This window comes from Toxorhynchites rutilus, chromosome 1 (genome assembly GCF_029784135.1).
Source record: "Toxorhynchites rutilus septentrionalis strain SRP chromosome 1, ASM2978413v1, whole genome shotgun sequence".
NCBI lineage: Eukaryota > Metazoa > Arthropoda > Insecta > Diptera > Culicidae > Toxorhynchites > Toxorhynchites rutilus.
In genome coordinates this window covers 204,744,173-204,756,789 of record NC_073744.1, presented here as the reverse complement: position 1 = coordinate 204,756,789, position 12,617 = coordinate 204,744,173, and the positions used below count along the sequence as shown (strand labels likewise).

Below are 12,617 nucleotides of genomic sequence, written 5' to 3'. Positions count from 1 at the left end.
AGAACAGGGATGGCCAAACTTGGCAGTACTGCGGGCTATGCGTAGTTTAAAAGATAGACGGCTATGTACCAAAACAGTAACTTTTCATTTTAGGGCAATGTTTTAGGCCACCTGAAAATCCATTACTATTCTCACGAATACATGCTGTAATATCATGAAAATGAATTGCGTTTTGACATGACAATAGCAAAGGCTGTGTCGGCGTTGCTCACTTTAGTATCTCGCAAGAGAATGTATTCCTTCTTACGCCGCTTCTGTTGATTGTGTCGTAGGAATCGCAGACGTTCGCTCTTTCCTTCGCGTACTTGTCGACCATGAATTGTTGACACAGCTCTTGACAACGTTGAATGACGTGTTCCTGACCGCGTCAAATCATCATATGATACACATAGAAAACCATCGAGCGCACTCTCTTGACTGTTTCGTCTCCTCTGTTCGTAATGTTCATGAACATTAATTCAAAAAGGGTAATCATGTTTATAGTGAATGATGGTCCAATGGCAGGATCTTGTTGCTAAATACTTGTGTAATATCCGTCTTGTTCTTTCTGAACAGCTGGGGGATTTTTCGTCAAAGAAATTTCTTTTGATTTGCACATTGGTCTCACATATTGTAGAGCTTGTCACTCAGAATACACTCAAGGTGGTTTGCTTAGCATAAAAATCTCATCAAAAATGACGCAAGTAATACTAATAGGAGTACCGGTAAGTTTCTTGGTTTTTTTTTTGCAAAAATTCACGGAACCCTTTGCGGAAATACTTAGACGATTTGTCGGCTAACCACGAATCGATTCAATTTTTGACTTCATCAAAATTCGACTTCTCGTGGCTTCAATTCATACGGCCCCCAATGTCCTATCTTTCGGACCATTCCCATTGCTTTTAAACGATCGGATATGGTTTGCTGAACTACTCCGAGTGTATCTGCAAGTTGTTGTTGCGTTTGTGACGGATCTAGATCGAGTAAAGCCTCCAATTCTTCATCTTCAAACTTTTTTGGCGGTCCGGAGCGTTCTTGGTTTTCCAAGTCAAAATTACCACTTTCAAACCGTGCAAATCACGTCTGACACGTTCGCTCAGTTGGAGCATGGTCACCATAAACTTCCACCAGAATGCGATGACTTTCCGCAGCTTGTTACTTTATATTGAAGTAATGAAGTAACACTCCCCGCAAAACACTCTCGTTGATACGAAATTCGACATATTCGAAGTGGCGAAAAACTATGTTGTTTACGCTTCAACTTTTTGGCATATACTGAAAAAGACGCGCAATGACAGTAGCTTTCCAACGAATTTCTGGAAATTTGATTCACTGGAATAATAATCAAGTTACGCCATCTGTTGTAAAATCGAAGAATCTTACCGGTACACCTAATCGGTTGAGATGGCGAACGCTAGTGCCATTGGAGAAAACGATGGAGAGTGTCTTCTGAACGGTGTGTGTGTCTCATCGCCGACTCCAGATTGTTATTTCATTTTAGAATTCCACATTATCCACAATCTCTCGCGTTGCAGTGCAGTCGCTTTCCATGATTCCAGCAACGTATTCAATAACATGTGCATTGTTGGTATTCAACCCGAGCATGTGGGATTTGATGAATTTCAATGGGCCTGATTCTCTTGCGCGAATGGAATATGACAGCAATGAACTCCTCAAAGTCACATGACCCAAGTCACCGTATCGGCGAAGGCGATTGCCCTGACGTGAGAGATTCATTTTGGAGTAAAATACCCAATGAATGACAAATGGTGCAGTGTTCATTGAAATATATGTCCAAGCTTGTGTTTTTTGCAAAGGCTCTATGCATTCAATGTGTTTCATGAATATATATTTTTTTGATTTTGAAAATTTTCATTCCTTGTTACAAACATGTACAGGAAATAATTTCGTTCATCTTTATAAATGTTTTCTTTTTATTATAATTGATGAAAAATAATATCACTGGGATAAGAAGATAAAAAAATATATATTTTCAAATCTGTTATTGCCGTTTTTGCATAGTCCCTTTGCATTAATATGAGTGTATGTTATTCCAATTGTTTTGATTTCGTATCCGTGTTTTGATTCCGCATTCGTGTGTTGACTCCGTAATAATTACGATAAAAGGTTGGTGGAAGGTTGACTATTCTTCATAACATTGCAGTGAACATTAATTTTATAGTCGCCTTACATAAAAGCCATCAAGGTAAGATATATTTATTATCGCATTTAAATAAATTTAAAAGCTGAATTTTATCCATAGACAATGAGCAGATAAAAATGATAAACCTGTCAAGGATCTTGTAATTCTACTGTACGAAACTGCACTTTTATTGTCTGGATTCTCACTGGATGAGTCAGGTGTGCACGCATCTCGCATCTATCTTATGGTCAAGCTGGGTCTTAGAATCGATAAGGACGAAGCTATGAGCACAGATGATACTCCAGCCACAACTACTGGTGAAGATGCTCCTCCACTAGAGGATGACACCGAAGATGCCTCACACATGGAAGAAGTTGATTAAACATATTCGATTTTTAACTACTTAAGTAGCTTTTGTAATTTTTGAAAGTCTGATTTGTGTTTTTGGAGTAAGGAAACGGTATGCTTAATTGAGTTTCTCGTATCAGTTAGGGTCAACTATTGTAAATTTACATTTCAATTTTGTACCGCGTTATAGCGGCTGCAGAAGATGTATATTCTTGTCAATCCTATTTTTGGCTACCATTGCTGGTACTAGTCGATAACAAATGAGGATACGACTTCAAAGGTCACAAAATGGCATGCAATCGCCCACGAGAATTGAGTGAGTGTTCATGAGAGTTCATTCAAGGTAAAAATCTCACCACAGTCGCCTTCGGATATTGAGTGAGACAATTTTTGCGAGCTGTCACTTCGCATTCGCGCATCAGAATCAGCCCCAATAATTCATTGTGCTCATTCAATAAGGCTTCCTACTCGCCGGTGATGCGTCTGGCTTTAGGCTAATTGAGGTTACTTGGGCATATGTGGATGGAGGTTCTATGACGCAGACGTAGCGCCATTTTTCATTTAACAAACGTAAATAAATTCGTTTTGTTTGAAAAACGAACGGCGGATAAATGTATTATTTAGATATTGTTTATAAAAATATTTAAATCACGATGATAAAATAGGGAATGGGGGTTAGAGAGTGAAAATTTGTGATTTTGTGTATGTTCTGAAGTGAAGTTATTTTCAGGAACATTTTTTTTCACATAGGGTCACACTAATCGATATTAAATATACGGTAATCGGTATCCTAGCGGTATAATATATAATTTACGACCTATTCTCATGCCTAACAATTTTTTTGCGAATAATTTCATCGACTAGGAACATCGTGACACAAGATTTTTATATATCTAGATTTCGATGACAAGTACGTGTGGTAACAGCATATATAGATTTATCTCGGTCAGGTAACGATCCCACTTCACAGCTTTGTAGAAGACTGTTGACAATTTAGACCTACAGCACCATTACTTTTCTAAATCATTAGAAAAATTAAAAAATATTCGTAAAAAAAATTAGTTTTGTTGAAATGTTTTGCTTTTGCCGTCATTACAGCTTCAAGTTAAAAATTTTATAATTCTGTAATGGATGATATATTGGGCCTTATTCCCGAATACACTACACGTGAAAACAATGTGTAGTGAGTACAACCTTGTTCCGGAATACACGCAACTGTAAACATTTGGTAGAATTCATTATCAATACACCGAGTTCATCCACCGATGTTATTCTGGTTTACACTTCACGCTCTCTTTTGTGTAAACAGTCTTACACTCTCCCGAAAAGTTGGTATATATGACGAGCTTTTTGGTAAATATTACCAATATTTAATAAATGTTTGTAATACGGATTCTTCGTACATATTACGCGATATGATGTCAAATCGGCCAGTATAACCCATTATAAGCTGAGAGAGAGGAGCCAGCTGAATGACAGATAGTTTGTTTTCTTCTTATTCTTTTAACGCATTCTCATCAAGAAAATTCAAATCGGACAATTTCAATCAAGCAAGTTGTTGTCATTCATTTATAAGAAAAGTGTTCAAACTTGACGTGAACCCTTGTTTGTGAGTACATTTGTGCGTTTTTATTTCCGATTTGATTTTTGACGTAGTACTATATCTAACAGGAATATATGGGAATAAAAAATTTGAACACTGATCATGTAGTACATAATAAAATATGTACCAGGACAGCCCACATCATGGCTTCCAGCAACATCGGCTCATTCGAACAAGCTTTATTTTACTTTTGATAATTTCGATATAGTTGTCTAAAAGAATTATTTCGATGATTTTCGAAATAGAAGAAAATATCCGGAATAATAAGCAAACTGATTTTTATGATTTGCTTGCCGGTGGAGATTTTGCGAATTTATTGGTGTTTTGGGCTCATTTATGACTTTTTCCGATCGTTCATTCAATATTCGCGAATTCTTTCATTCTTTCACTGGTTCCAGTTTGATTTATTGCTGCAAGCTCAGTGAATGCAATATGGGCGATGATTGGATATTCCCCCATGCAATTTGCAATATGCAGCGTATGTGGAATATATAAAATAAGTGCTAATCTCCCAATGAAAAGAGTCACCATTGATTTCTCCCAGGTGCAATTTTGTTTGGGTCCGATGGAAATAATAATAGGTTGACTCAAAATGATGCTGTGTCTACATTCTTAACAGGCAGTGATCACGATTCGGATGAAGATGAGAGTTATACTACCAGTCTCTAGACGTCTTTGCCGTTATATTTTTACCCATCGTTGGTGGACCATTCATATGCAAATTTCAAATTTGACATGCAGGTCGCTAATCAAGGTTGTATCACTGAAGGTCCAATCGAATTGACTGATAGTGAAGGTGAACCAATCAGTCTTGTCCACAAAAACTAAAGGGGTCAAGAGTCTTTCTCTCCTTTGTATGTGATATAATTTGTATACCATTTCCAATAGACAACATATTTGTCGCTTCCAATCAGTCTACATAAGTGTTGCGTTTACTCTGCCCTCCCTCACAACACCCACTTCCCGTTTGTGAAATTGTTGAGTGAACATCGTTTGTGCGAGTGTCAAGCAGGAATGAATTGTCTTTCTCAAGATTCATTGTACCCCTAATAAGTTCTCGAAAAATGTAAATGTATTACGCCATATCAATCTTGAGCAGCGATAATATGATCCAACCGCTGTTAAATTATAATTGATTGGTTTTCCGTGCTGGCACCTGCTTATATACAGATTTTTGTGATTTCAATAGCTTGCTTTCAAAGCAATTTTTGAACTATGCAAACAAGTTTTTGGATCAATAAGTAACACACATATAACACGTAGACATTTTTCTTTCGAACGAAGCGGTTATCATACCATTTCTTTCAACCGGCAAAGAGGTATTGCTCAACATCCTGTTTCTCCAATGTAACACTCTCGTTCTCGAAGATTTGAACTTACACCCCAGTATAGAAATGAAAGATGTAGTCCGACGTCAACATTATTTTCTCATAAAATGTCTTGCAAAAATGTCATGTTAAAATGTTCTACATATTTCAATACCTCCCCTTGGTTCACCGTGACTGGTTCACGCTGACCTAAGGGCGATCACTACAATCGCGAGCTGGCTCCTCTCTCTCAGAGTATAAGCAGTCGGTTCAACGTTCGTTTAACATATACAACATGTTATGTTAACCCTACCTTTATGCATATATTGTTATGAATTTATTGAGCTTTTGTATGCATCTTTCTTCATTTATTGAACTATCTAAACTATTTAAATTATTTATTGAACTATCTAAACTATCGACATCTGGTCCTGCTTCGATTGGGTCTGATCCATGGCTACAAATTAGGAAAAAATACACAGTTATTACTATGAATAGCTACGACAGACTACTCAATTCTCACCATTATCCTCTCCCAGAACCAGCTTGTAATTAATTCTCAGCCAAACACATTCGGGAGATATCATGAAACTGACAAAACCCCGATGGCATTAAGTGAAGCTAGCTGTATGCCTCGTTGAAACATTGACTTGACGCGCAGGATACGGAACCTGCGTCGTGACGAATCCGGAAAGCATCTAATTGATCGAACCACCGATCACAATCGTCTGCAAAACGTTTATGAAGTTGTCCTTGACCGAATCCAACAGGTAGAACTAGGACTCGACAGGGCTCGTTTTTGTGTATCGAAGTACCCAGATTCCTTATTATTGAAGTAATGTCTTCGCATTCTCCCACAGCAGACGAGCACAAATCATTGATATCCAATATGTATAAATATTAATTAAAGAACATAAATTGAATTGATTTTCACGAATATTACTTACCTATCCCGAATCTGAGTTAATACGACCTTCTTCTGTGAAGAAATCAATATCAGAAAGTAGTGCCTTGCAACTAAATGCAATTGCAACTAACAACTCGGTAATTAGGCTAATAAAGTTATTTTCTTCGCGGTTGCCAGTAATGACAATCGTAAAAGTTACTAACACCGCGAAGTTAAAATGGATCAATCGTTGGTAAGAATGTGTTTTGCATCTGACATTCATTTTACAAACGATTGGTAATATTTACAGAAAATATGTACATCCTACTTATTTTTTCAGACAGTCTCAGCTCAATAGAGGCAATTCGTTCAATGAAAGTTGATAAACGCTCATCTTATTTCCTAACAAGAACAAGACATCTATTGAGTGTTTTGGTCGAAAAATTATTCAAGATTACCTTAGCATGGGTTCCCTCTCATTGCTCGATTCCGGGGAATGAGAAAGCGGACTCGCTAGCTAAGGTGGGCGCTTCAGAAGGCACACTTTTCGAAAGGCAAATTGCCTATAAGGAATTTTTTCACATTCCTCGTCAGGACACACTAGTTAGTTGGCAGCGCATGTGGAGTGAAGATGAGTTCGGTCGCTGGTTACACACGATTATTCCTAAGGTTTCGACGAAAGCTTGGTTTAAGGGATTGAATGTAGGTCGTGATTTCATTCGCGTGATACCTCGGCTTATGTCCAATCACTACAACCTAAACGCGCATCTCTATCGCATTGGGCTCGCAGCAAACAATCTTTGTGATTGTGGCGGTGGCTACCACGACATCGAGCATGTTGTCTGGTCGTGTATCCGGTTCCATGCTGCTCGCTCTCAGCTCTCTAGAGCACTGAGAGCAAAAGGCAGACAATCGGATATCCCCGTCCGGGATATCTTAGGTAGCCGTGATCCTGATCTTCTGCTTCATCTATACCTGTTCCTCAGAAACGCCGATGTCAACGTTTAATGATGTTTCCTTCGTTGTGTCCCTGTTTCATATCCCTCATATCAGATCTATAAACATTTACTTAGTCGCGGCAATACATACACACACTCTTTACAGATACACGGGCCAAAGGTTGTGCAGTCCACTGATCATTCAACAAGAGCCAAAGGTTGTACCGCTCATGACAACTAGAGCTGATGTTTGCGCCGGCTAGTGACCATTCTATCCTGGATTCCTCGAGTCGAGAAGACGCACCACCCTAGATATGGGGTACAGACTAGGGTGCGTTGCTGATTAATGGTCAGCTGCATCCCAAAAGGAAGTATCCCGTGTCGGGCACAGGTACAGAGCATTGGAGACAGCAACATCACAATTACGAAAACACTTGTAATACTAACCTCGAGCCAACCGCGAGTAATCGGTTACATATTACTAACATAGTTATAAGGCAAACATTGTCGAAATATTGAACTCCCGGCCCCGTCAGGTTGACGCCATATGAGCCTTAATAAAAATATATATTTTGGATAAAAAAAAAATCCTACTGTTTGAATTACAAAAGATTTGGAAGCTTTTTTTTAGTAATCCATTTTCTGGGTGTCTCGACATAACTCGAGGATAAACAAAACCAAGGCGCGTAGAAGTATATCCTAAGGTGGGCCAACTTGCTAAAACCACTCTTCAGCTATCATGGAAGTCTACTGTGTTTTGTTTGTAAACAAAACACAATACGCTTGTGCCCAAGCTCGCTCGAGATCAGTCTGTCTCTTTCACGCTTTAAGGAAATAATTCCCCTTCTGCTTTCTTCCGTACTGTTTCCATATACCGCACCCCTTACAAACTTAGTGACGAAACGGCCTCACCTAGTACCATAGACCCGTCTTGAACAAAACAAAATACAACTGACGTTTCTATTATGGTGGGTATAGACTAGTGATATATTCATGTGAAAAAATAGGATGAGATTTATAGAAATCGCATTAACCGTTTACACTAACGGGAACTTATATGCTGAATATATTCATATTTTCGGTGAATTTATTCACCTGAAGTAGAACTGCATCCAACTTTAGTGATTTCTCACCAAAGAGAAATTCACCAGCGTTTACATATGCCTGAATTTATTCTATTCATAGTGGTTATATATACCTCGAAGAAGTGTATCATATATATTCTCACCCGTTTACATCTATTTTCGTGTGAATAAATCCATCTATAGCTATAGATCTCCCAAATGTAAACGCGCCATTAGAAACGACATCGGAAATGAACACAGGGTCATTTTGGTATCCACTCCACATTCTACACGAAGTTTATTTTTACACTTCACGATCGGTGGAAACGCAAAAAAGTGAAGTGAGATGTAAGCGTAGTGGAAACGTAAGTGTAAGTGGATACGGGAATAAGGCCCATTATCATATACGTAGAAGGTTGTTCCATCAAATATGAATCCCTGAATCTCCTAAACAATACACAACAAGAACATCTGACAACACTGCCACTAATCACAGCCCGCCATAGTGTGCCATGCCATCCTCGAACGGGTATTACGGGTATAACGATTGAACGAAAGCACCAAGCGTACCTGTTTGCCGTTGATTAACCAGGTGATGTGTGGCGCTGGCCGTGCCCGGGATGTCGTGCAGTTGGCTACCAGCATATCCCCATAGTAGAGTTGCTTCTTATTTTCGAACTCTATATTCGGTGGTCCTTTTTGTGGAACTGTCGCAGAGAAATTCGCATTAAAGTTTGCAAACGTTGAAAAAAATGTACCTCAGCTACTTACGCATAACGTGTAGCTGCTCTTCGTTGGATGCCTTCGTGTAGATGGGAGTGTCGGTGGAAACCTCGCAATAGTAGGTACCGGTCGCCTCGTAATCGACGTTCTTCAGCACCAACGTGGAAGGAGACACCTTCTTCCACTGTGTTCGCAGCCGAGTGGGTGAGAGAAAGAGGGAAATAAAAACGGGACGCCGATTAGCTTCCGACTCCTATCAACGTAAACGAGGAAATAAACACAAAATGCGCTCATGTCCCATTCCAATCACGTTACTTCCGAGCGACCGAAACTAATCCTTGAAATAAAAGTTTCGACAAAGTTGGGTAAATCCCTTCTAAACGAACACCCCACTTCTCCCACCCCCCCAAAAAAAAAACCAAGAAGAAATAGCAAGAGCCACCTGCACATCATACTCACATCTATCTCAGCACCTGGGATGGAAAAGTTCCGGTAGGGCGGATTCCGGCCCTTGATGTATTCGAATATTTTACTGCTGCCCTTCAGGAATGTTACCTGTGCGATTAGTAGTCGACGCCACAGTTCGGAAATCACAACCGTGGTGAGGCGGGTGGGCAAGTGAAAGGAGAAAGTTAGAATTTATTACTCCTTATTTATACAGCCTCCCAGTGCGCTAAGGGAATTCGAGTACTGGCAAAAAGTGATTTCTGCGAAGGAACTCATCGATTGGAAGCAATTTTTTCAATCACTTTTTCCCACTGCGAAGGTCATCACATTGGTCTCAGCGGTCGTCACTTACCTTATACAGGATATCGGGCGAGGCGTCGTTCTCGCAATACAGGGCCACAGCGCTGCCCCTTTCGACGTATTTCTTCACCACCAGCTGCACATTCACCACTGACTGGCAGTCTGTAATTGAGAACCAGAGAAATGGGAATAAATCGAGATTATTGATTGCCGGTTTCTGTGTAGTCTGTGTGTCTGTCGGTTCGGAAAATTCCGGCTCCGAAAGCATGTGGCCATTCGTGGAAGGGCTGCTTAAATACATAATGAAGATGAAAGTCAACCCGTGCTGGCAAGAGCGCCTTCGGAGAAGACGTCAATCGGCTTACATTTACTTTTAATTGAAAATTGAAAACAATTGCAAGAACAATATTTTGTAGGAGATGGAAAATTCATCAGTTTGCCGTTCCGATTCTTGTTATCGATGCAACGTTTTCTTTGTGCCAGAGAGGAATTAGTTTTTCGACTTTCGAAACTATCATTTATCATTGCTGCTGTGTCAAGAGCAATTTTGCTGCTCACTTTTGACAAGCGCAGGATTTATGTTCGGTTTTGCACCTTTTGTCGGAGGAACAGGGAGAGAGAGAGAGTGGAGGCGGCCATTCCGAAACAGATCACAGTGATGAATAACATTACGACGACTGGAAAAGAGGCCGGTTGAGTGATAAATGAGAGCACTTTAACTGGGACCATTTGATTTATATTCTCGTCGTGTCGGAGAGGACTACCTGATCGGAATTCCCTTGTTTCATTCTTTTTTGCTGTGTTTAACTATATTTCATAGATTAATTATTTTTAATTTTTGGGAGTTAAAAAAAAAACGCTCATGCTGCTTTCGAACTTCATCTCGAAATGTAAATTGAAAATATCCATCTTAGAAATATTGCAGTCACTCCTTACATGATTCATCACTAGGAGCAGTATGCCTGCAAACATTGACAAACATAAAGCTTCGATTGCAATTGCGAAACATCTGATATTTTCTGTGTCTCTCGATGGCAACTTTGGATTCCGTTTGAAAAGAGTCACCACTTTCGAATTAGTTGCATTTAGTTTTCTGCCACTTCCGGGTTTCCTATCCATGGTCAAACATTCTGCAAATCGTTTCATCACATCACAAACCGTGGATTTTGGATAATTCAAAAGCTTAAGGATTGAGGCAAAAAAATGCATGACTTCAAACAGCTCTATCTCGAAAAATATGAGAACGGATTGAAGAGATTCGTTCGTTAGAGAATTTCTGATAATCTCTTATATGACTTTTATCAATATGTGAGCAATTAGTAGCAAAATGACATTAGAAGTAAAAAGAAGCGAATTTTTAATTCGATTATTTCAACAAAATCCGCGGTGGTCCCAACAAACAATCGCCAATAAAGCTAGAGTGAACAAAAGTACAGTGTCAAAAGTGACTAAAACGTTCAAACACAACTTAAATATTAACAGGACAGCTGGTTCGGGTCGTAAGAAAGGACTTAACTATCCAGAAACTGTGAAGAAAGTAGAAGCTTGCTTACAAAGAAATCCTGGACTCTCTAATCGTGAAATAGCGATAAAACAGAACTGTTGTGAGAGAACAGTTTGGCGAATGAGAGCCAGTGCAGGCCTGAAGACATTCAAAGTTCAGACAGTTGCTGATCGAAACGCATCACAAAATATGGAAGCTAAACAACGGGCCAGAAAGTTTTTGAGAAAAAATGTTGTACAGTAAAACCTGTTTTGTTTTTTTTTGCGATCGCACAAAAAAAAGCATGGAAAATCTCGTGCGATTTTTTTTTGTGCGATTTTTATTGTGCGGTATTTCAAAACAATGAAACCATCGGTCTTTTTGACGTAGAACTACGTCTTCCATTAAGGGTGCCAAATCAGAAAACAGGTCACGTTTTTATGAAAGAAAGTTAACGTTAATAACTATTTTTGCCACGAACGGATTTTGGCAGTTTACATACCAAACGAATCGGAAATTCCCTAAGATTTGTTTGATATGATATACATTACATTCCCATAGTCAGTATATGGTTTAAATTGATGAAAATTGGAAGCATTCCCAGTTCCTCATACATTTGTTCTGTCCATTTGTGTGCTTTCCCGAACAGAGCTGTCAATAACGAACAACTTATCGACGAGCAACCAAGGGGAAATCGTAAGATGTAAAGTCTCCGTTAACAAAAGAAAAGAAGAAGAACGAAGGGGAATATTTGCCTAGAGTGTATACAGTGGATCTCGCTGAGACAAACTTTCATACTTCGTGAGGAAATCGACTGAACAACATCGTTGCTGGGCGAGCTGGACGGCGAGGGATCGAATGCATTTCTCAAGGCAATGGGGGTGGATGAGTAATATATATATTTTTTTATTAATCCGTTTATTTTTACAGGCTCAGTTACATAAGTTTAATGGAGCCAAACTCTTAACTATATTTCAACTAGCATATATCAACATGTTGTTTCCTTAATTCTATGGTTAATGAAATAGGAAACCGATTACTCGCGGTCGATTCGAGTTTAGAAGGGTGACACATTTTCATTAGGAAAAGGATGGGATGTAAGGAGATGTGTGTTTACACTCGCACTCACATTCATATTCACATTCTCATTCACACTGACACTTCACACTCAATTCTTAAAACTATCCTTACATCTAATATGTATTTACAATTTAACTTATTCTAATGTTAGTAGGAAGGGAACCGATAGCTCGCGAAGGAGATGAGTAATATGATGGATAAAGTTTTCCAAGGGCCTTTTTGAAGGCTAGAGACGAATGAACTGGAGAAATTTATAGTCACAAGCAAACAAGGAAGGCAAACTTTCAGTATCGTTCTGTATTCAAAGCAATGAATA

The 12,617-nt window shown here is 39.1% G+C and overlaps 1 protein-coding gene across 2 annotated transcripts in view; it reads right to left on the bottom strand.

Annotated features, from left to right (window-relative positions):
- The window catches only part of LOC129762865 (uncharacterized), a 343,596-nt gene that overhangs the window by 119,669 nt on the left and 211,310 nt on the right, over nucleotides 1–12,617 (bottom strand). For both annotated transcript variants that reach the window (XM_055761464.1, XM_055761544.1), the window contains exons 3-6: nucleotides 9,791–9,900; nucleotides 9,451–9,546; nucleotides 9,040–9,175; nucleotides 8,839–8,975 (exon numbers count right to left, since the gene is read on the bottom strand). In XM_055761464.1, coding sequence (XP_055617439.1) covers nucleotides 8,839–8,975; nucleotides 9,040–9,175; nucleotides 9,451–9,546; nucleotides 9,791–9,900 — 479 coding nt within the window. The remainder of the gene's footprint in view (nucleotides 1–8,838; nucleotides 8,976–9,039; nucleotides 9,176–9,450; nucleotides 9,547–9,790; nucleotides 9,901–12,617) is intronic.